The sequence below is a fragment of the Xenopus tropicalis genome, chromosome 4 (genome assembly GCF_000004195.4).
Source record: "Xenopus tropicalis strain Nigerian chromosome 4, UCB_Xtro_10.0, whole genome shotgun sequence".
Lineage (NCBI taxonomy): Eukaryota > Metazoa > Chordata > Amphibia > Anura > Pipidae > Xenopus > Xenopus tropicalis.
This window is the reverse complement of record NC_030680.2, coordinates 126,954,380-126,979,933: the sequence shown is the minus strand read 5'-3', so window position 1 is coordinate 126,979,933 and position 25,554 is coordinate 126,954,380. Positions and strand designations below refer to the sequence as shown.

The 25,554-nt window shown below is 43.6% G+C and overlaps 1 protein-coding gene across 1 annotated transcript in view; it reads right to left on the bottom strand.

The window, feature by feature from the left end:
• Window positions 1-22,905, bottom strand: part of gnai2 (guanine nucleotide binding protein (G protein), alpha inhibiting activity polypeptide 2) — a 48,897-nt gene extending 25,992 nt beyond the window's left edge. Inside the window, 1 exon segment of the mRNA NM_203919.1 lies at window positions 22,587-22,905. Coding sequence (NP_989250.1) covers window positions 22,587-22,704 — 118 coding nt within the window. The 5' untranslated portion in view covers window positions 22,705-22,905.
• Between the last annotated feature and the right edge of the window lie 2,649 nt (window positions 22,906-25,554).

Genomic DNA, 25,554 nt, shown 5'->3' with positions numbered 1-25,554 from the left:
CCATCTCTTTAATGGCTGCTAGACTGGGGGGCATGTTTAGTAATTTGACCTTAGAACAACTGAGCATGCCCACAAGCCAACAGCCAAAGCAAATTCCTGAGGGAGGGGGCCGAGTGGGTTACAGGAGGAGAAGGAAATCTAAGTGATTAAGGGGATGCTGCAGCCTTACTATTAACCTCTGGATAACCATTGTGGCAGTTATTGAAAGATTTTAAAGAGGCGGTTTACTGATTACATTTTTGTGTGTGGGGTTTACATGTCCTTTAACTTGATGGTGTAAGTGGTGGGGGTAGGGCAGAAAGGGTCAGATTTGTGTGGGGAACGATGTTGTGATTAAATGTATGTATATCTTTATTTATAAAGCGCTACTTATGTACGCAGCGCTGTACAGTAGAATACATTAATGCATTACAGGGGGTTATTAAGATAATAATAGATAAATACAAAGTACAACAATAAATACAGATAGATACAAGATAAATACAGTTGCAAAGAGGATGGAGGTCAAAGACACAAGAGGATGGAGGTCCCTGCCCCGTAGAGCTTACAATCTATATGGGAGGGTAACTTACAGACACAAATAGGCAAATGCAGTATAAGTGCTGTAGGTCACAGTGGGTGACACTACAATATAAGTTCTGATTCCCAGATCAGGTGCTGTGCGAGTGCTCCAAAAGGGAGTCTTTAAGTTTAGTTTTAAAAAGACTGGGGGAGGATTCTCTCCGGAGGAAATCAGGGAGGGCATTCCCAATGTAAGGGGCAGCAAGGCAGAAAGGTTTAAGGAGGGAAACAGCAGTAGTAGTGGGGGGCACAAACAAACGATTGCTCTGCGAGGAACGAAGGAGTCGGCCCGGAACATACGGAGACACAAGGGAAGAGATGTAGTGAGGAGCAGAGGAATGGAGGGCTTTGAAGGTTAAGAGAAGGAGTTTGTAAGATATTCTTTGTTTAATAGTAAGCCACGATAAGGACTTTAGCAGGGGAAGGGCCTGAACTCTCCTGGATGAGAGGAGGAGAATTCTGGCAGCAGTATTTAATATAGACTGTAGGGGGGAGAGATTGGAGTTAGGGAGGCCAGTTAGTAGCAGGGAGGAGTCGTGACCAGAGGGGCAGGGCTGGGGCATAAATGGTCAAATTTGGTGAGTAGGCGAGAGTTTTAGGGGTATATTTAAGGGTAAATTTACAGTGAACCCTCTTTTCACCCTCCTATAAATATGCCTGTAAAATCCTATACAAGTAAATAAAGGGCTGTGAAGTTTGAACCCTTTGATAAATATGCCCTTACACATACAACTGCACAATCTGACCCATACAGAACATGCAGGGATTTACCAGCAGCTGCAAATGACAAACCGCTATCTTGCTTCAAAAGTTGCAGAACTGCACATTTTCTTAGAAGGGACATGAGAGAAGCTTTTAAAACCTGAACAGACATAACCGTCATCTTCCTCATTTTTATCTAAACTTCCTACTTCTCACTGTCTTCACTTATTTAAGGGAGGGGGACTAATAAGGGGCTAGTACACGGCACTACAAAGATGATTCTGTTGCAAATTTAGGAGAAGGAAAGGCTAAGTCACTGGGTGGTGCCAAAATGTTAGGCACCCCATGTGACTTTAATTGCTTACCTTTTACCCAGGGGCTGATTCTCAGCTCGCCTTTATCCACAGGCTAATGGTCCCCATACACGGGCCGATTATAGCTGGCGATATCGGTCCCGTGGACCGATTCGGCAGCTTATCGGACCGTGTAGGGGCAGAACCGAGGGGCCTGCCCGACCGATATCTGGCCTGAAATTGGCCAGATATCGATCGCCCAGGTTAGAAAATCCAGTCGGATCGGGGACCACATCGGCTCGTTGATGCGGTCCCCGAACCGACTGCCCCATTGCCGAGTGCAGAATTCGATCGTTTGGCCCCAGGGACAAACAATCGAATTCGCCTACATGCCTCCCCAATATCGGCACCTGTAGGTGGGGATATCGGGTGAAGATCCGCTCACTTGGCGACATCGCCAAGCGAGTGGATCTGCCCGTGTATGGCCAGCTTAAGCATCAGCCCCTTGTGGTTGTAGTGGATTGTCAACATCTTTTCAATTGTTCTTTATTACAATACAAACACAAGGAGGATTAATACAGGTCACTCACAGAAATGAGTATTGACACAATTGTGGAACATTTGTTTGCTTGAAATGTTTTAGCACAACAATTATGTAGGTATGCCCTACTTGCTGGACTTTCCAGTGCCTATACAAGGAAGCAAACCAAACAAAATCAGCAACCACAAAGTTGTAAGAAAAGCATTTTGCACACCCACCACTTGTTTTCAAGCTACATACACATAGGTTCTGTTCTGTGTGTTTGTACCCCACAGCTACATTTATTGGCACCGGCCGCAAGGGTAAAATCCAACTATAATGGCCAGCCACATTCTGGTGTCAAATCAGAAGGAAACAGAAATGCTGTGGTATGTTAAATGCACCAAATCCATTATTCGCTAGATTTGGTGCATCCCTAGACATGTTGCCTCCTAAGTGTATATATGTCTGGCATTATTAAAGGGGCACTAAATACTATTTTTTAACATGATCAATAGGGTGTGTGCTGTATATCCTTTTTTCCTATTTGTTTAATTAAGAAGTATCCACGTTTTTGTCATTTCCTTCACTAAACAAGAAATTCAGTTTCACCTTTCACTTCCTGCTCAATTTCCTGTTCTGCCGAGTCACTGTTCACAGGAGAAGCGGATTTACCAGTCCACAGATAAGGCCCTATATAATAAGATGCTCGTTATTACCAAGTCTGCAGCTTATGGTTTGTTACAGAGCTCATGTCCCATGGTACAATTTATGCTGTTTACAGGAAGGGGTGGATCCCCTTAGCGATATGAAAATAGCTTTACATTAATGCATTATAATAGCAAAAATTAGGAAAACAAGTATTTTTTTTTAATTAAAAGAATAGGCAGTATACATTTCAAAGTCCAACTTATTATGCTCATTGTGTGTCTATACTGCCCCTTTAAGTGTACATATTGTTTTCCCCGTATAAGGTTTTGCCTTTTGCAATTGTTAAACTAGTGAATGTAAAAATTTCTCATCATCATTACCAATTATCTGCCTGAGCAAAAACCATCCAGGCATAAGAGAGCATCGCAAGATGATATTCAGTGAATCAGCTTCTACCTGCTCGCTATTATCATGTCTATATCTGACAAACATTTTTTATGTGGGGTAAGCCATTTCCCATAAGCAGTCTATATGAAACAAGCTATTTATTTGCTTTAATAATTTATTTTTGTATAAAAAAAGGAAAAGTGCCAGGATATCAGGTCACGTGGATGGCATGGATTCTACAACCTGACCCATGTCAGTACCCAATTAAACTGCATGCCGTAGGGAGAAACAGGAGGCTCACAATCAATATAAAAAGTAGATGACCTACAAATTGATCTGATATCCCAAAGGTAACAATACATATCATACAATACATATGAACCTGTTCAGGCATCATATTGTGATGGAATGAAAGCAATCGTTGTTCTGTTTATCATTTCTCTAGCACCGAAACCTTCATACACTGTGTTTTGAATGGTGATCCTTTGCTCCTTTTGCTCTACATTGGCCACTTACATGGAGCACAAAGAGCAGAGCACAGATGACTTGGTGATGTGCCGGTGTTTGACAGACATAACATATAAGCTTGAGCAGCAATTCTGCACCTTACTTCTCTGCAGTTAAAGCAATTCTGAACTACAACTCTAGTCCTAGCAAAATAACCCAATGACAACAGGTCAAAATACCTCATTCCTCCATCTGTCAGTTACAGGCTTGGTGCTGGGGGCAGAACTTTCACCATACTGATCATATGCTAAGCACAATTAACTGAGGTTAGGTTAGGGAAATGGACTAGAAAGCATTCTGTCATTTTGCACATTAGAGGTCAACAATGCTGGCAGCTTATGTAAAGCAATCAGTAGTGGCCAAAACACAGTTGTAGTAACCTGTTGCAATATAGGTCTGCTTTTGGTTTGCTTTTAGTATGTTACAGAATGGCCAGTTCTCAACAACTTTTCAACTAGTCTTCATTTTTTTTTTATTTTGTATAGTTTTTAAATTATTTTTCTTCTACTTTTAAAGCTTTCCAGCTTTCATAAGGAGGGTCACCGACTCCGGCAGCCGAAAACTATTGTTTTTGTTACTTTTTATTATGTTTGTATTCAGGCCCTTTCCTATTTAAACTCCAGTCTCTTATACAACCGGCTACCTGGTTTCTTGAGTTATTTAAACCCTAGCAACCAGATAGGAGCTGGAATTCCAAAGTGAAAAGTTAAACAAGAAGCTAAATAATTAAAAAAAAAACACAAATAAAAAAAAAATGAAGTGCAGTTGCAAATTGTTCCAGTATATATATATATATATATATATATATATATATATATATATATATATTATAGTAAAAGTTGGTTTTAAGTGGAGCAAACCTATTAAGCTGTCCATACACAGGCCAACAGGTAGTCAATTGTCATTCTAGGTATCTAGGTATCTACATGTGGATGACTACAGTGCAGTAAGCTAGTCTGTGGGTCATTTGTCAGTTCTAAGCTAGCCTGTGACCCAGTACAGCAGTGAATCCAACTACCAATTGATTAAGCTTCATCTTTAGTTGACATCAGTTATTCTAAAGAGCAACAGAGCAGACCATCCTGTATTTCAGTCATTACATGAGCAACCCATGATGCATTACAGATATCTTAACTGTGATGAATTTTCCAAATATGGTAAAGGAGAAGGAAAGGCTAGTAAAGAGTTAATCTCAAACTGCAGGAATACCTTCAGTTCTCTCAATAGTGCCCTTAAGTCTCCCCATATTTCACCTGTTCAGATGATCAGAAGCTAAACAGGAAGAAAAAACGCTGAGCTGTGTAAAGAAAGTTCCCATAATGCCTCACTCCTGCACCGAGACCAAGTGTTCATGCTCAGTTAGTTAGACTATGAGTCAGCTTCCTGCTGATTGGCTCATATCCACATTCCTAAGTGGCGGGGGAGTGAGTTCCTAGCATTTTTGAGGAAGGGGGGAGCAGGAGAGAGGAGAGAGCTGCGTGTCTCTGGCAGACACAACAAATCTTTTGACAGAGGGACTCTGGCTGTATTTACATAGACCTTTCTGACAAAGCTTACTTAGTTTTTACTTTTGTTTCTCTTTTAAAAATCCAATATGCTCAGGATGAAATATGTTTGGTACTCACTGGGCTGTGAACTGTTCCTACCCATTGCTGCAGGAAGTGCAGTATAAGGGCTTTGAATGGCCTAACCACATCATACTCAGGCACAAATGAAACTGGGATGCACTTTGGCCAAATGGTGCTCCGGAATGCTGGAGTGTAGCATATGGCAGTAACTCAATCCTCCAATTTGGAACACAAGCAGGTTATATTGTGCTTTCAAGGATTACAAAAGGTTTTGGGCCCATAGATGGGGGATAGGTGTCAAGTGTACTACGCTTGATCGGTTTCCTTTTATACTGCAAACACTGCTCCTATTTCTGCACACAAGCGATGGCAATATTCGCCTGGGAAAAGTTTATCTTACCCTTTACAAATGTAAAGCGCTTTTGACGTGTAGCAGCAAAAGTCACAAATACTTCATAAAGTAAAAAGAAGAAACAGCACAAATTAAATATTAAACTGATGTTCTCCATATATTATAAGATTCACTTGTTTGTCAAGATCGCACAAATAAGTGGATTTTTCCCCGACATACCCTCCTAAGGTGGGCAATACCTGGCTAATTCAACTGATTTATAACAATAGAATAGAAGCAGAGATAGAAGCAGTCGGAGCAAGGACTGCATCAATGAACCAATGTGGTCCCTGATTTTCGTCCAGCTATCAGTCGGATAGGGCCGCCAGGGGTCTCCATACAGATAAACTGCAGAATCGGTCTAAAGGACCTGAATCGTCAGCTTACATCTGCACATGTATGGCCACCTCAAGTGCCATTCAGAAGAGATGCACCCTTTGTCAACAGCTACAATAATTGTGGTAATTTTTAAAAAAATCAGTAAGATATCTATTGGGCAAGTTAGAAAATCTGATTGAGGACCCTTTAGCACGTGGTTCTCTCCCACCGGAACTACTTAGGCATTCTAATGTACCAATTGTACATGACACCTACAGGACACTTGCCTCTCATACATGGCACCGTCAAACACCGTTGTATCCAGTGGGGGCATGTAAGTCTTTGCGCTCTAATTTTTTTAGTACAGTGAACTGCAGCAATCCTATGTGCAGGGTAGGGTACAATTATTGTGCCTGTTTTTGCCACTTTGCTCCCTGCACTAAACAATGCTTTGTAACTTGCTGTCCTTTTCTATTTTCTTCCCCGGTGGTCCAGACTTTTGAAACAAGGCAGCAGAAGCCAGTTTGATTAACAGACCTGTGAGAAAGCATGTAAGACTGACTTCTGCTGTTCTGTTTCAAGAGACAGAACCTACAGTGCACAGAGGGGCAGATATATACTGCTTTCAATTGCAATTACATGTACAAATGACTTTACCACTGAAAATGAATGTATATTGGAAAGTTGCTTAGGATTCAAATGTTCCTTCACTGGGCTAATTCTGTTCCCTTTCTTGCTTCATCCAGTGATCCGTTGTTGGAAGCAGCACGACTTTGCATTCAGATTTACACTGAGCTAATCTCCGAGCCCCTTCCCTCCCCACCAGCACCCATTCTCCTAACGGTAGCTGCATCAATTCAATCTTCATTTCCTGCAATTCTGCTCTGAAACTCAAAAAGGGAAGTGAGTGCTCATGCAGGAAGGGGAGAGCCCACAGACTCACTGCCACCTTGTACTGCACTTACAGCCTCCTGACATGATTAGCCGCTCTGGGCAGGAAGGGGGGGAGGGAGCGAGGGCAGATGCAAACAGTGATACGGAGAGGACAAGTCACACGTACTATCCACAGCCCATACATCTGTCAAGAATAACAATCAGCCCGTCTCTGGCCAGGCATTGTACTACAGCAGTGATCCCCAAGCAGTGGCTCGTGAGCAACATGTTGCTCACCAACCCCTTGGAAGTTGCTCCCAGCGACCATAAAGGAAGTGTTTATTTTTGAATTCCTGGTTTGGGGGCAAGTAAGTTTTGGTTACATAAAAACACGTGTACTGCCAAACAGAGCATTCTGTAGACTGCCAGACAACATAGGGGCTACCAAATAGCCAATCACAGCCCTTATTTGGCACTAAATGAAAATCTTTCATGCTTGTGTTGCTCCCCAACTCTTTTTACATTTGAATGTGGCTCACAAAAAAAGGTTGGGGATCCCCATACCACAGCATGACAAGGCTTCTGCTACAAATCCAAATTAAACATCGGACCACAACGACCATCTCTAATATGCAATCATTCTTGGGTCTATCGTAGACACAAAGGGACAAATCAAATTTAGCAATATAGCAGTATTTAGGGAGTGACAATTATTGCCACGACAGGTAATGTGACTGCTGAGTAATACAAAATGCCCTCAAAACAGGAGATTCAGAAGTGTTAACAATGCAGGTGTTGAGATTTAAATGGAGGAAATCAAGGAAGTGGTAAGAAGCCACAAATTAGATGAGAAAGCCAAATGCAACCCCCAAAGTAACAGTTTCCCCTGCTTGATCTAAGGCTTGCAACGAAATAGAAATCACAAAAAATTAAAGATTCAGCCTTAAAGGAAAAAGAAAGGTAAAGTCACTTGGGGGTGCCAAAATGTTAGGCACCCCCAAGTGACTTTAACCGCCTACCTTTTACCCCGGGCTGGTGCCGCTGTCAGGAGAAAACAGCACCAGCCCGGGGTAGCTGCCGGCACTTCCTCCTTCCGGCTTCGCTGCGCGCGCATGCGCAGTAGAGTGAAAAGCCGAACTTAAACATTTAAGTCGGCTTTTTCGCTCTACTGTGCATGCCCGGCCACCGGCAGTTTAGGAAGCTGAAGGCGGAAGGAGGAAGTGCTGCGCTCCAGGTACCCCGGGCTGGTGCTATTTTCTCCGAACAGGGGCACCAGCCCGGGGTACAAGGTAAGCGGTTAAAGTCACTTGGGGGTGCTTAACATTTTGGCACCCCCAAGTGACTTTGCCTTTCCTTCTCCTTTAAGCTGTCCTCACACTGTAACATCCACTTGTTTGGCAAGGTCATCAAACGAACAGATCTTTATCCGATTTGGCCACCAACGCAAATCCAAGTGCCAAACCAGAAAGATTTGCCACCCCCCCAGCAACTTTTTGTTGACACTGCCTGATACTCTGTCACAGCCTCAATGATCAGAATTAAAGGAAGATAAGAGGATCTGTGTTTCCTATTCGCTTCCTTCAGGTGAAAATGTCCCATTATCTTCAAACAGACAAGATCACAGTATGATCTGCTGAAACATCTCCCCAGCCTGGCATACTTGGCCAGATAACAGGCAGTATACTCAAAATATAAGAACCATGTGACATGAGGCATTTTCTCGGTCAGCCCATCTATGCCCAGGGAGCAAACACAGATCCACTACTTCTGCCCTGAATTCACTGTGCATTGACAGGAACACCATTGGCCTGGCAATGCAGTACAGTGCTGAAACGCTAAAGTATGCCTTTCCATGCAAAAATCCACCCCATCTGTGCTCTAACAATCTGATGCTGTGCACAGTGTTTTTGAGGCAGATGGAAGCAAATCAGTGTTTTTAACCCCCCCCCCCCGGTTACACTGGCGGAGAAAACGCCTCTCTAATCAGTCAAATCCTACCAAGTCCTGGCATTAAGTCCTGACTGCTTATTTATCCATCTGGTAAAATGGCACTATTAATGATACATGGAACTGACACCTAAGGCACATGTGAGGCATTCTGCCAGCTATGTTTTTCATCTCCTAACACAGATGCCTTACAATGCCCCAAACTGCCCCCTCCTGTCCCTAATTCTGTTCAATAGACATTGCATGAATGTGCCAGCACTGTAGGAGGATGGTTGACCCCAAAGCCTCTGATAAGTAATACTTATATTTCTAAAGGTCACCCCTTCCCTATGATAAGCTATTAACCCACTAACAGCATAAAGTGACAGAAAACATCACTACACCGTAATCCAAATGAGGAACCTTGGGACAGATGCAGCCCTCAAAAGCATTTTATATGCAGATGACACCCCTGCACTAACCTCTGATGTTCAAACCCAGATTGGTAACTGCCTCCTGGCTATATCCTCCTGGATGAACCACCACCACCTCAAACTTAACCTAGCTAAAACAGAGCTCATGGTCTTCCTGCCCAAACCTAGCCCTTCTCCTCCTTTCACCATTACTATTGATCATCAACCCTGTTAATTCTGCACGCTGCCTTGGGGTTATCTTTGACCAGTCCCTCTCCTTCTCTAACCATATTAATAACACTGCCAAAACCTGCTGTTTTTACCTCTGCAATATTGCCAAGATACGCCCCTTTCTTTCACAAGTAACAGCTAAAACACTAATTCATGCCCTTAGCCTTTCCCGCTTAGATTACTGCACTCTCCTACTAACAAGCCTCCCAGACTCCCACCTTTCTCCTCTGCAATCAATCTTAAACTCTTCTGCCAGGTTCCCCTTGCTCTCTCCGAAGAGGGAACCTGTTCAGCCTTCACTTAAGCTCTCTAGCATGGCTGCTTGTTAAGCAAAGGATAGCTTACATAATCCTTCTGCTAACATTCAAAGCCTTCACTCCTCTGCTCCTCACTTAAGTTCTTCACTGGTCTCTCTGCACGTTCCTGGTCGTCTCCACCGCTCCTCTCAGAACCTCCGTCTATTTACACCATCCACACCCACTGCGCTCTCTCATCTTAAACCTTTCTATCTCGCTGCTCCTTACCTCTGGAACTCTATCCCTGAATCCCTCCGTAGGGAACACTCACCCATTCTCTTTAAGAAAAAGCTCAGCTATTACCTTCTGGAGCATTAAAACATAATTTTGCTTAGTCCTGCACTTAAAAGGTAAATGCCCATACCTGGTGCACTCTTACCTTCCAATTTGTGCCTGTATGTTACCCAACCACTTAGACTGTGAGAGAGTGTTACAAAGCTATAAGGCTATATCTAATAAACCACCACAAAACTGATACAAGGCTTTATTTTCCCTATATTTTGCTTAAGCACTGTCTATAAAATAAGAGGCTGAAATGGCTATGGCAGCAGGAGCAGATCAGAGAGGTTGAGCTGTGTATCTGAAGTCGCACAACAATACAACCCTAAGATCAAAAGGTTCCAAGAACCCCTCCCAAATCAGACATTAAGAGACACATCAGAGGCTAAAACTCCCCCACCCTAATGGGTATGAGCCTGGCAGAATTGAGACGCCACCGGCTGCCAGGCTCACCACAATTACAGTGATCCATAAATACAGGACAGTGCGCGGTGGATGGGAGGAAAGGTGGGGCTGCAAGGATCTGGGATTTTTAACCAGTGCATTTCAGTGTGATTAACCCCATAATCTGGTTAGTAGGTGGCTCTCTCCTCACAGACGTGTGACTTCCTCTTTGTAGAGCGTCCAAGTGATAACAGATCACATGGCAACAACTTTTTTCTATTTTAACCTCTTTGATCACCACACTGCACAACAAGGGGATTCCCAGCAATTCTCACCTCTTCTAGGAAATAGTGTTAGTACCATTTAGTACAAATGCTGCTATTTGCACCCAAGCTGTGGCAGGGATCAGTAATACTCAGTATTTAACGGGTGTGTTTAAAGAAAGCCAGGGCTGCACTTATAGGCAAAGCCGACAGGGACAAACGAACGGAATTGCCAGATCCCCATGAATTACACAAAGGCCTGGTTTTTTTGGCTGTGCCATCATATAGATAAATCCTCTTCCTGAGCTGTGTCAATCACCTGTCACCCTTTGTGTTTCCAGCGCAGATTTTTAGAGTTCCTGTGGCTATTGTTAGCCTACTAGTGCCAGTTATACCACACACGGGGAGAATATGCCTGCAGCTGTAATTAAATATCAGCTTATAGGTCAACCCTAAAACACTCTCTGCAATATTTCACTGACATCCGTAGCCATGCATACAAGTGTACAAGTAATGATTAGTGTATTTTTGCTCTAACAATGCTGGCCGCAGCTGTTGTCAATGCTATCTTCAGTGTCCGTCTATGGGTTTTCCTGTGGAGCAGATTTCCTGTTCTTTCCTCCATATACTAGAGACAACAATCATATCTGTTGCTACTTGCACCTCTACTTAAAACTATACATATGATTCATCACTAAAGGTTGTCATACACGTAAAGATCTGCTTGTCTGGCGAGGTCACCAAGCAAGCGGATCTTCTCCCGATATCCCCACCTACGGGTGGGCAATATCGGGGGAATTTAGGATAAATCGGTCATTTGGTCCTGGGGCCAAACAGTCGAATTATAACAAATGGAATGGGCGTAGTCGGTTCGGGAACCGCATCAACGAGCCGATGCGGTCCCCAATCCGACTGAATTTTTTAACCTGCCCGATTTCAGCCCAGGTCAAACGTTGATTCCCCTGATAAGGTGCCGAATCGCTCCAAGGGACCAATATTGGCAGCTACAATCGGCCCGTGTACGGCCACCTTAATACAGTTTTTAATCTGTATGTACAGATAGTACAGGTATAGGTATAGGACTTGTTATCCAGAATGCTCAGGACCTGGGGGGTTTCCAGGTAAGGAGTATTTCCGTAATTTGGGTCACCATACCTTAAGCCTACTAAAAATTAATTTAAATATGAAATGAACCCAATAGGATTGTTTTGCCTCCAATAAGGATTACTTGCGGAGATCAAGTACATTGTACTGTTATTATTACAGAGAAAAGGGAATCATAATTAAAAATTTGAATTATTTGATTACAATTGAGTCTATGGTAGACCGTAATTCTGAGCTTTCTGGATAATGGGTTTCCAGATAACAGATCCCATACCTGTTGAGACCAATGTAATTGATCACTATCATAGCTACAGTTCCCCTTCTCTACCCCCTAAACTCAGCTGTTCTGCCACCCCACTCTCCCTCTGGCACATTTGCTGGCAGCTTTGCTGCAGTACTTGTACAAAAAAGGGATCCATACTGGGGCCTGGGTAAGACAGGCTCCAGTGGGACCATATAGGAGGTTAACTTGGTTTTAACTTGTTTATTAATGACCTGGAGGTGGGCAGAGAGAGTACTGTTTCTATTTTTGCCGATGACACTAAATTGTGCAAAACTATAAGTTCCATGCAGGATGCTGCCGCTTTGCAGAGCGATTTGAAAAAATTGGAAAACTGGGCAGCAAACTGGAAAATGAGGTTCAATGTTGATAAGTGCAAAGTTATGCACTTTGGTAGAAATAATATAAACGCAATCTATCTACTGAATGGTAGTGTGTTGGGGGTATCCTTAGTGAAGAAGGATCTAGGGGTTTTTGTAGATAACAAGTTGTCTAATTCCAGGCAGTGTCATTCTGTGGCTACTACAGCAAATAAAGTGCTGTCTTGTATAAAAAAAAGGGCATTGACTCAAGGGATGAGAACATAATTTTGCCCCTTTATAGGTCCCTGGTAAGGCCTCACCTTGAGTATGCAGTGCAGTTTTGGGCTCCAGTCATTAAGAAGGATATTAATGAGCTGGAGAGAGTGCAGAGACGTGCAACTAAACTGGTTAAGGGGATGGAAGATTTAAGCTATGAGGTTAGACTGTCGAGGTTGGGGTTGTTTTCTCTGGAAAAGAGGTGCTTGCGAGGGGACATGATTACTCTGTACAGGTACATTAGAGGGGATTATAGGCAGATAGGGGGTGTTCCTTTTTTCCCATAAAAACAATCAACGCACCAGAGGCCACCCCTTTAGATTAGAGGAATGGAGCTTCCATTTGAAGCAGTGTAGGTGGTTTTTCACGGTGAGGGCAGTGAGGTTGGGGAATGCCCTTCCTAGTGATGTGGCAATGGCAGATTCTGTTAATGCCTTTAAGAGGGGCCTGGATGAGTTCTTGAACAATCAGAATATCCAAGGCTATTGTGATACTAATATCTACAGTTAGTATTACTGGTTGTATATATAGTTTATGTATGCGAGTGTATAGATTGGTACGTGTGGGTTGTGTGTGCTGGGTTTACTTGGAAGGGTTGAACTTGATGGACTCTGGTCTTTTTTCAACCCTATGTAACTGGCTCCTTAGACAACTGACCACAGTAGGTGAGAATGTGGCGGGGGATACAGACTGTAAGCTCCCCTGAAGCAGAAACTGTTGTGCCTACTGAACAAACTGTATAAAGCACTGTTAAATGTGTTAGCTTGGTGTGAATATAGAATAATAATATTACAAGGACCTTCTTTCTATTGCAGCAGAGAACACCAAATGCAAGCCATTGTCTGTTTTTATTGTGTTTACCATTGGGTCTGGTCTCTGTACCCTATGGGTATAGGTCCGGCTGCATGGGATAAAATTTCTTTCTCTGCAGTTGGGACTTTTAGATGCAGATAATGGGTACACAGTCTACTGGAAATGTTTTTTTTTAAAATCACAGATATTTTACAGAAAGCCTTGCACTGCCATTTCAGTTTTCACTGAGACAGAAGGAAAGACTTGCCACTCGTGTTTATACATGTGGTTAAGCAGGGCACATCCCTTTGTTGTATATGCGTGTGGGAAATGCAGGTTCTGGTGGTGTTTATGCTCTTGAAGTAAGGGTGGCCATGCCATTTCCCGTGCTGTGCGTGAGAGGAAAGTGGCACAGTGCTGTGTGTCTGTAGGAGGGGAAGAATTAAAACTATTGATGCCCATAATGTTCATATGTGCAAAAAGAATGACTGCCACAGCACAGAATATAGCTAAAATTTAAAAGAAACTGAAGATAATGAGGCTACTGTCACCTGTGTCTTATGCGATTGTGTGTGTGAGACTAATACAGCCTCATACATGTTTATGAGGAAAGGTAATGCCGACATTATAATAGGGCAGAGTAAATTCAGTTTGGCCATTTATGCACATTCATTAGGAAAGGCAAGATGACTATATTTATTATTTATCATACAGTGCAAGCTCTGGATTCTAGTAGGCTATACATGTCAAACACATACATTACTTACAAATACAAGAGATAAAGAGGGCCCTGCTTATTCAAGCACTGTGATGGGTGAGGACTGCATAGTCAGGCTATGTGTGCAGGCTGGCACTGCCTACGTACATAGGGTGAGGCTAGCACTATCAGTGCCATGTATGCTATGATTGAAGATAAGACTGGCATTATTCTGATTGAGACCAGTAATGCTAATGCAATGTATGTTCATGAAGAAAGATAAGGTTGGCATTGTGTGACATGAAAGGGAAGCCAGCCCCGCAGTGCTAGCATTTACAAGTAGGAAGGGGGCTGGTAATGCCTTAGCTGTATATTGACTGGTTAAGGGGCATGCAGATACTCTGCTGCTTAAAATTTATCCCATCACACCAACTTTCAGAGCCACCTAGAATGAATATATAAATCCCATAACTAAATAATGATGGGCAACAAGAATACAAACCTGATAATGTATATAAAAATAATAATGCATAATATTGTCAAATTCACACTCCCTTTAAATCAGCACTGTGATTTATTCTGCTGAGGTGAAGATCAGTATGCCATTGATTTTCATCTTTTAACCTCACTATACCAGCAGAATAGTCTACGAACAAAACAGCAAGAAGCATTTAATTGCAATCTAAAATCATAGGGTTAATCCGTAACTAATTCTCAGCAGTGTATTTCACATAGTCCATAGCATTCAATTTTTTGTTCCCATAGATGGGATGCCATTAACCCTTCTCTAGCAAGCACGTCCTTCTCATCACTGAAGGGCTGGACTTTGCCCTATAGCAGTGAGGTTATTGTTACTAAGTGCAGGCAGAGTGCTATTAAACCTACTGCTAAGATAGAAATGAACAGGATACTAACAGGACCTTGGTTAATAAGAGCCCTGTACAAATTTGTGGTCTTTGGGGATTTCTTAATATAACCCTGGTGCTTTATGTAGGTGTTGGCCACCTGGAGGCCCACAGGGCAGGTGTGGGCCAGCAAAGGATTTTCATGCCCCTAGCACTCTCATAGGCTTCACGGACTTTTTCACATAATATTATCATTTTAAATAATCAGGACTAAAACATCTGGTATACAAAATAATAGACCAACTACACAAACACATTTGCACAGCACTGCCTTGCCTGGTCCTATGACTAGCTGTGACTATTTTTGGAAACAGCAAAAAACCTGGTAAAAGTAATTGCTTCTGGTAAGGATTCATGCAAGCACAAGAGCCCCTTTACTGGCACTTTAAGGGTTAAGAGCAGATTAGCCACTCCCACCCATTCCCCTCTCCAAGTTCTGAGTTGAGCTTTGGCAGCGTGGGAAGAAATGAAGAATAAAAATAGTACATTCACTAAAGGGATTTTGAAGAATCCCGAGTGGTTGGGGAGAAATTTTCCAGGGCTGATGAAGGTCAATAAAACCCACAAGGGTTAAAAGATGTACTGTATGGTCCTGGTAATAGAATCAGAATTTAATTTAAAAAAGAAACAGAAAACAGGAGGTTGTAAAAAACATGTGAGGCAAGAGAAACAGATAAAAATGGAAAATGCAATAATGCAAATAGATATTTAAGGACTACATAAAACATAAGAAGCAGGTGCTATGGCTGCTGTATAGATACCAGTATTATTATAGTCAGATTATTTCCCCCTGAACGTGAGCCCTTTAATTGTACATATTATCATGGCCTTCCATTGTTGCTAACAGGAACAGCTATGACTGTGCAGAGCCAACCACAGGACTGATGTACTTATATTCCCGGGGTTCACCAATTACAATGCCTCAAGACATGCTGCTGGGTGTGTAAAACAGCAGAGCTCAGTTGGCCCAAATCAGTTTGCCCTTTTACTAACAAGACACAGATTTCCGATGCAAGGAAAAGGGAACCCACAGGGAACGCATTCAAAAACAAACAGTGATTGCTAGCTAATGCAGCTAGCTCAAGGATGCCACAGACAGCCACAATGAGCATTCTCAACTGCCCCCTCAGCGAGTGCTGCTATGTGCCAATGCCCATTTCAATGAACACTTGTTGTCCACATCTGCAATGAGACAAAGCACCCCTACACTAGAACTCCAGTTGAATTTTAACCATCCATGCTCTACTTTAAAGATGCCAGTAAATACAAAAACCTCCAGTTTGCTTAGTGCTGCCATGTCACATCACACACATATCTGTCATAGAGTGCTACAGAGGGTCACGTATTCTTCTTTGGTTTGTGTAAAGGCCATACAGAGGCTGAAAAAAGCTGCTGACTTGGTTCCTCCAGACTGCTTTGGCAACTTACTGGACCATGTATGCATATCTAGATTAAAGATTTCCCACATATTAACAGGACAAATTTTAGAATCTCATCGAATCCTTGATGCAGTCCTTATCCAATAGGCCCCACTAGATGATCCATCATCAAGCCCAGATTCACTCATCTGGCGACTTTGCCAAGCATCTCACCAGCAATCTTGCGTTGCATTCATGCAAGAATTCCTTAACTGCAATTAATATGGTAAATATGCATGAAAGCATTTAAATTCCAATCAATAATTTTCCCCAAAATTTCACCAAAAAACTGTTTTTCCCCATAAAAGAAAATGTTATTCTAAGAAATTTACCATATATTAATTACAATTTGTAATAATTCTTATGCTATTTGTAAATATAATTTTAATTGAAAGCAGCATTTACCAGTTTCGGTACTCTGGCTTTGGTGCTTGAAACAATGTAGCAGAAGTCAGTTCTCCCACAGGTCTGTTGAATCAGCTTGCTTCTGCTACACCAGGGATCCCCAACCTTTTATACCCATGAGCCACATTTAAATGGAAAAAGTGTTGGTGAGCATGACAAATGTTCCTGGGGGTGCTAATAAGAGCTATAATTGGCTACTTAATAGCCCCTATGTGGACTGGCAGCCTATGGGAGGCTCTGTTTGGCATTATACTTAGTTTTTGTGCAACCAAAACTTGCCTCCTAACCAGAAATTCAAAAATGAGCACCTGCTCTGAGGTCACTGGGAGCAACATCCAAGGGGTTGGGGAGCAACATATTGCCCCTGAGCCACTGGTTGGGGATCACTGTGCTATACCGTATCAGGCCAGAAGAGGTAAAGCAGATAATATAAACAGATGAATAACACTTTCAGTAGCAATTATGTTTAAAAATGTAAAACCACTGATATTAATTATTAAGTTGCTTATAAATGCATTTAAAACAGTTTCTGGTTAGAGTTCCCTTTAACATAAAATAATTAGCCACTGTAGCTTTGAGTTGTGCATTTCATTTTACATGCTAGGGGCGAATAATGCAATAACAGGGACATTTCTCAAGTGACAAGTGGTTTCCAGGATATATGTCGGCAGAACAAGGGTTAACATTAAATCTGTTCATCCCCCGACTGGGTTACACTGCTGAGCGCCCCAGCTAAGTTTGGCGACGGGCACAGCTGTGTATAAACAGGCATTATTTTTAATGTAAATATTATTCCTACATGGGCCACACAATACTGCAAACACAGGATTTCCTCTTTATATTCCTTATACGGGGCTCGGTTTTCCCTAGACAAAACCATGGGATAACTCTTACACTGCCAGGAAAAAAACTGTATACCAGTTTACTTCAATAAAATGGAATAAAATCCTAGAAGTCCGCTAAGCAGCGGGTGATGCAAATGAAGGGCCTATTTGCCAAAGCAAATGCCAAATTATATGCAAACTGATATACTGCCTGCAAGTTGTGTTGCCATTTTGCTTGTGTTAATGGGGGCGTGAAACGCGTCATCAAAATTGTGTCAGCATGAGAATCATTAGGTTCATACCAGTGGCTTGTGTATGTGCCCTCAAAGGAGGCCCTGCTAGTAACACCACCTAAAGGCAGGCGTTAAATAATTCCAGGGCTCCCTTGTGCACTGTTCTTTGCACCTTGCACAGTATAAGTATAGAGGTGCATGGATTGTCACAAATAACATTGTAAATAGCGTTTGGGCGGATGCAATTTTGCGCTTGCATTTGTAAAAGGCCCACTTGTTCTTAATGCAACTGGCTTGCGTAGAGACTATAGATGTAGTGAGAAGGTGGGTGCAGCTGACTAGCCTCTTGGCTAGAAATGGCCTAGAGCAAGGAAGTACGGCAAGCAGACGGTTAACAATAGCTGTAGAAAAGGGGAAGTGTGTAAAACAAGTTGACGTTTAGGATGTGGAGGATGAGGAGAAGCGAATCAGGAAGCTGCCCATATCAAACCAGTCAGAAGAGTCCGCTGGGTGGGATTTGAATTCTTCCTCACAATAAGGATTATACTAGAGTGTGTTTGTACGCAGTTCCCTGGCTACGGGCTTTTCTATGGCAGAGGAGCAAGATAGGATTTAGATACAAATCAGCCATTCTATAGCCATAGGGTTGTGCCCTAACAGTGGCACTCAACTGCATGTCTTTCTCCACAGTTAGCATGCCAATCCTAGCAGGAACATTGTAAAGCTTACATTCCATCTCCAAATCAATTGTCTTGTCACTTAGGGCAATCACACACACAAATACAATTGGCAGATTGGGTCCTGCAAGGTGAGGATGTGGGTTAGTGAGCACCTAGGTTACAGGCCCAAATGAATAAGGAAGGGGAGAAGGATGGGGTGGAGGCAAGAGTCAGAGGAAGTGGCGAGGAAACAGTTTCTCTCAGTGTGCAGAGATACTTTGCTGATTTCAACACAGTGGAGACTATTATACAACCCAAGCACACTGAGGCTGATCTACAGTCATCAGAGCTAAATTGGCCAATAGCTACCCATCTACTACAAGCTAGGAAATTAAAGCAAAAATCTGATTGGTTTGTTATTGGCAACTGCACTTGTGCCATTTGGCCCTATATTTGTAAATCAGCCCTACTGCATGTTAACCTTGGAAGGTATGTACTGACCACCTAACCACTATCCACTTAGCAACTGGGCATCAAAATGCTTATAACGGCCCCACATTCATACCTAAGGGTGCATTAGCCTGTGTTTTGTAGTAATAATTGCCTTAACAGTGAGTGCACCCAAGGATGCAGGCAATTACCACAGTAATGATCGGGGCAACTCCAAGCTTTTTGTTGCCCGGTGAGCAGGAAAATATATGCTATTACTTTAAAGATTTACCTGCAGGCCACACAGCTTCCTAAATAAGAATTTATTGGAAGCAATACCACTATTGTAAAATATGAGGAGTTATTAAGGAGCTTCAAGTGGATATAAAAGCCCAAAGGCAGCAGGCCGAGTTGCTTTAATAAAATTCAAATTCACAATGTTTCAAGGTTATTTCTAATATCCTCATTTTTTTTACACTGTCGAGAACTTAAGTTTTTGATAATACACACATTTCAATTGGTCCCGTGACAAGTGACATCATAAAACACATTTTATAACTGGTGACATCACTTTTTACTGTTTACAATGATATATTTTACAGGTTATCTGCTGATCTTTTGTATTGTAAGTCTGTCACTAACTGGATGCACTACTCCCCGTGTGTCCCATCTTTCAGTCATCACATGGACAATACAGGAAGCGGAGTGGCTCACTCAGATTTATACCCCCCTTGCAGTTTTCTCAGTAACCCAATCTGTGCAAATATTTAGCCTAAACAAACCACAAAACACATACCCTTGGTTATCTTAAGAAAATATAAAATCCTTTTCAGAGTAGTCTTTCTCTTGCCGTTTCTTTTTCTGACTGCTGCATTTTTTCAGTATTCCTAAAAGGCAGCGTATACTTTAGGGAACTGCACTGCTAATGCCTGTGATAATGTTACACTTTAACAATGATTTTATTTGAAATGGATACATAGTTTATTGCCGATGTGAGATAGCTTTGTTTTCCGGCAGGGCATGTTAGAGACTTGAAAAGCCAGTGAGCTGATAACATGCCAAATATACTGCTGTTCTACACATTACTAACTAATGTATCAAGGAGTCAAGGTTATTTCTGTTAAGGTTCTCTCCAACAAACCCCTCAAAATGGCCCAGAGTTCTCACCTACAAGTTATCTGCCTCTGTAGAGATTAAACTGCAGCAATAAACAGGAAGTGAAAGAGGAAATGGATGGAAGCGCTTAGTAACCTGTTCACTACTTACAACTTGCATTGTTCTATGAATGCTATTGGAACACCCAAAGCCTCTTTTTCCAAAAAAAAATTGGGGGGGTGGGGTATTTCCTAGTAAAAAAAAAAAATCTTCTAAGAGGTTCTAAGGCCGATTATATATAAGTCTCAATGTATAATTATATTTGTAGTCAGCTACAAACAATACATGTGGCCCAAACCTGTAAAGGGTAACAGTGGGGTTTAAAAAGTGGCCATCGGGAACTAGGGGTAGACAGAAGAAGCATGTGCCTAGGGTGCAACATTGGTGGGGCACAAGAACCTTAGGCACATCTACATTTTCTACCTAGTCCAGGGATCCCCAACCATTTTTACCCGTGACCTAAATTCAAAATGTAAAAAGAGGCTCCTCACCGCTAAAACACAAGCATGAAAAAGGCTTCTCACAGGTAAAACACAAGGACTACGATTGGTTATTCTGTAGCCCCTATGTGGACTGTCAGCCTACAGAACAATCTTTTGGCAGTTGTTATGCAACCAAAAGTTGCCTCAAAGCTAGGAATTACAAAATAAGGACCGTATTTAAGCCCACTAGGAGCAATAGCCAAGGTTGGGGGTCACTGGCCTAGTCCTACCCCCCGTTCTGACCCAGCAAAGTGAATAACTAACTTTTTTTTTTTTTTGGTATTGTCATGCATAATGCAGGGGATACAACCAGAGCTTGTTCCATGCAAGTGGCGGGGTGCAGGGGGTAGCTGGAAAACAGCGACCGGCCTGGAAGTGAGAGCAGGCTGAGTGTTGCAAGTAGTGAGTGCTGGGAGGCGGGAGATTGTGTGTGCGTAAGTGCTGGGACAATTAGTTTTTGCCTATGGTGCAAAAACAATTTGTCCCGGCTCTGGTGGCCATACCCTGGCCAATACACTTTGGTATGGCTACCAATCTAGTCTTGTATTGATTAAGGCCTACAGCATGAACGATTAGAACAGCAGGAAGTGAAAAGGATCTGTGGCTCATCTGCACTTCCTCATCTGCTGATGCATCATGCACAGGCACAGGCAGACATGGTGCCCTGGCACAGAACATTTTCTAACCTGCCCAACTGACAAAGCAACCATTATCTATAGTACGTGGATGTCAGGATGGTTGGGTAAACATACATAAACAGAAAATACCAAATAGTCTGTGTATAGGGGAAATAAACTTAATACGCATAAGCACATTTGTGTGTTGAATACTGGTTCCCCAGTGAGGCCAGATTGGTTCCTGATTAAGTAACACAATTATTGCACCCAGAAAAATGCTGCTTTCCAATTCAAAGGCCAATTGTTGCTCCAGACCCCTCTCTGTGGAAATGCCAGTTCTCCGAGAAAATGACATTATACCCACCTTCCAACCCACACATCTATGTTTACAGGAAATACGGCAGGGGCAGCCATTGGTTGTCAGGGGGTTGCCTGTGGAGGGCCATAGGATGGATTTTCATACATTAGGATAAAACAGGGTGATAGAGGCACCATAAGTGATGTGATAGAGATTATTGAGAAAGGGACCAGGGAACTGTGGCCTTTAGAGCTGCAACTCTCATCAACCCCACTCCACCCAAATGTCGTCAGCTGTCAGTGAATGCTGAGGGTTGCATTTTAACAATGGCTGGAGAACATCCCTGATGTATATAGATAAATATATAACAACTCTAAGTAGCCCCCGAGTTACTGGAGCCAGGGCCCTCTTTGCACTACCATGTCTAATACACACGCAGAGGGCACGCTTGCTTCTACCAGAAACCTACAGAGATGGAAGTGGCTCAAATGATCCAGTAATTACACATATAAGGTGCAGTACTAGGGACCAGCAATATGAGAGCACTATTTAGCACAGTAAGTATGAATTTATATATACGTAGATCCCTGCAGGGCCAGAAATCTATGTGGGGTAGGAAATCACACAAATGTCCCCGCAACATGGTTGTCAGAGGGAGTTGCAGTTCACCAATAGCCGGGGGCTGCAGGCTGGATATGCCTGAGGCTTATAATGAAGATAATTGTTTCATAGCACAATATGCCCTCTGTACTCCTTTCTACATTCTGCGCCCAAGGGTGCCCTGTGATGCTGAAGGTGGAGGGTCCTGGGTACATGTCCTCTCTGCCCTGCCCTAAACCTGATTTGGCTCCCATAGCTCTTACACCCCTAGCCCTTACACCCCTAGCCCTTACACCCCTAGCCCTTACACCCATAGCCCTTACACCCATAGCCCTTACACCCATAGCCCTTACACCCATAGCCCTTACACCCATAGCCCTTACACCCATAGCCCTTACACCCATAGCCCTTACACCCATAGCCCTTACACCCATGTGATGCATGCTATACAGAGGACTGTGCGAGAGTGGCTATATAGAGATAGATATATAGAGATAGATATATAGATTTATAGACAGATGTTTCTAGCCAGTAAGTAGATAGTTACCCAGCAGCAGCAGTTTCACCTCCCTGGCCGCCTTCTCTCCATCCTCCCTCAGGTTTTTATCGATGTTTTTCGATCTCTCCGCTGCTGCTTTGTCTTCTGCGCTCACGGTGCAGCCCATGGCAGCGATATGTCGCGACACAGCCCCAGATAGTGCGTTAGACCGCGACCCACGGCCCCACCCGCCGCTTTTCCCGGGCACCTCCACGGCACAGGCTGCGCTGGAAATGTCCCCAATGTCCCGACTAATGAAGCCCAAGGTGCAGCCCCAGCGCCACAGAGAGAGCGATAGAGATGTAACGCCACTCAGCTCCGCTCTGTGAGGGAAAGGAAAGTGGGACCCGCCCACATTTGCCTCCCATTATCCGTCCCAGAGCCCGCCCGGGGCCTCCCACAGATACACGGGGGAGGGGGTAGCGCTGAGGGGAGGAGAGTTGGGCTCAGGCAGCTGGATAGGGGATTTGCTACAGGGAGTGAGTGCAGTGTTGGCTTGTCCCGGCAGCTGGGATAAACAGAGAGAGCATTTGCCCCCCCCCAATACCTCAGGGTGTAGGGGAACCTGTATAACAATGGTTCTCAACCTTCCTAATGCCAATCCTTTAATACAGTTCCTCATGTTGTGGTGACCCCCAACCATAAAATTGTTTCGTTGCTACTTCATAGCTTACCTCCAATACTGCTGCTTTCAACACAGTAGCTGCTTTTAACAGAGTAGCTGCTTTCTACGCAGTAGCTGCTTTCTACAGGTGTGACTGGCCTGCATAAGCACATTATGGCGCCAACCCTGTCACATACACCTGTATTTGTATGGGGTGTATGTGATGGGGTTGGCGCGATGATTTCATCGTATGTGGGCGGCCCCGCCTGGAGACAGATGGAGGAGCGGTGTCTCGGTTCCCAAGACCATCGGAAATATGTGTTTTCCGATGGTCTTAAGCGACCCCTGTGAAAGGGTCGTTCAACCCCCAAAGGGGTCCTGACCAGGCCCGGATTTGTGGAAAGGCCACAAAGGCCCGGGCCTAGGGCGGCAGAAGTTTAGGGGCGGCATGCCGCCCCGCCGCAAGAAAGTTTTTAAATTTGGCTCCCATACAGAGCAGTTGGGACCTCTCCCCACTGCTCCGTATGGGAGTTTAAAGAAGCGTTTGCGCATGCGCACTGGGGGCCGCGTTCGCGCATGCGCAGAGGGGGACAGCCACAGGGGCGGCCTCGGGGCGCCTCACAGAGAAATCCGGCCCTGGTCCTGACCCACAGGTTGAGAACTGCTGGTGTAGGGGAGCCTGTATAACAACTGTAAATGATTTTACTGTGTGAGAGTGTCCCTTCCTTGAATGTAGAATTACTACCCCTGTGAACACTGGTCTGCCTGTATTTGGCAACGCTGTATTCATGAGAGGCCTTCCACCCCTTGTCCATGCTGCTCTCTGCCTCTCTGCCTGTGGTGGGGCAGGTGCAGACAGGCCCGGATTTGTGACGAGGCCACAAAGCCCGGGCCTAGGGCGGCACAAACTTAGGGGTGGCATGCCGCCCTGCCGCAGTGCAATTTTTAAATTTTGCTCCCATATGGAGCAATGGGTACCTCTCCCCAATGCTCCAAATGGGACTTTTACTGTTCACGCATGCGCACTCGGCAGTGGGGGTTTTGGGTGTTCGCGCATGTGCTTTCTCTATGCCTTTATAGGGGTCATTTATTATGCCCAGTCCCCCCAGTCTGGAAGTGGTCTGTGCCTCACACCAGATTAAAAAAAGCATGAGGTGAAGACTGTAGCATAGATGTCCCCACCAATAATAAAGACTTGACAGTTATTCTACATTCACAGAAGTGTGCACAGTGCAATTGTACCTGTTTTCTGCACTTTGTACACTACTTTTCTTATAGTAAATGATGCCTTATACTCACAGGGGTGTCAAACTCAATCACATAAGGGGGCCGAAATCTAAAACACAGTCTTAAGGTGCCCATACACCTTTAGATCCGCTCGCTTGGCGATGTCGCCAAGCGAGCGGATCTTCTCCCGATATCCCCCACCTACGGATGGCTGATATCAGGAGAATCCAGGCTAATTTGATCGTTTGGTCCTGGGGCCAAACGATCGAATTATAACAACGGGTATAGGCAAAGTCGGCCCAACTGGATTTTTTAACCTGCCCGATCGATATCTGGCCAGATATCGGTCGGGCAGGCCCATCAGTAGTGCCCAAACAATTACCAGGGGCCCGTCGGTAGTGCCCATACAATTACCAGGGGCCTGTCGGTAGTGCCCATACAATTACCAGGGGCCTGTCGGTAGTGCCCATACAATTACCAGGGGCCTGTCGGTAGTGCCCATACAATTATCAGGGGCCACATAAAACAACAACTTTGTGTTTGACACAGGTGCAGCTTAGAGCCATGAATGTCCTGTCATTTATAACATATAAACAATGCTTAGTGATATAATTTGTGTCACATGACTCACTGAAAAAATAATATGTCTCTGTTGTAAAATATGACCTCCAGTGACTTCAGATATCCTTCTTCTTAAAGGAATACTGTCATGGGAAAACATGTTTTTTTCAAAATGCATTAGTTAATAGAGCTTCTCCAGCAGAATCCTGCATTGTAATCTGTTTTTCAAAAACACAAACCTTTTTTTATATTTAATTTTAAAATTTCACATGGGGCTAGCCATATTCTTCATTTCCCAGGGTGCCACAGCCATGTGACCTGTGCTCTGATAAACTTCATCTCACTTTACTGCTGAGCTGCAAGTTGGGGTGAAATCACCCCTCTCCTTTTCCCCCCAGCAGCCGATCAGCAGAACAATGGGAAGGCAGCAAGATAGCAGCTCCCAGTAGATATCAGAATAGCACTCAATAGTAAGAAATCCAAGTCTAGCTTGGAACTCCTCCAGTTACATTGGAGTAGGAGAAACAATATCTAAAACAGTACTAATGTGTAGCGCTGGCTCCTGAAAGCTCAGACTCACAATGC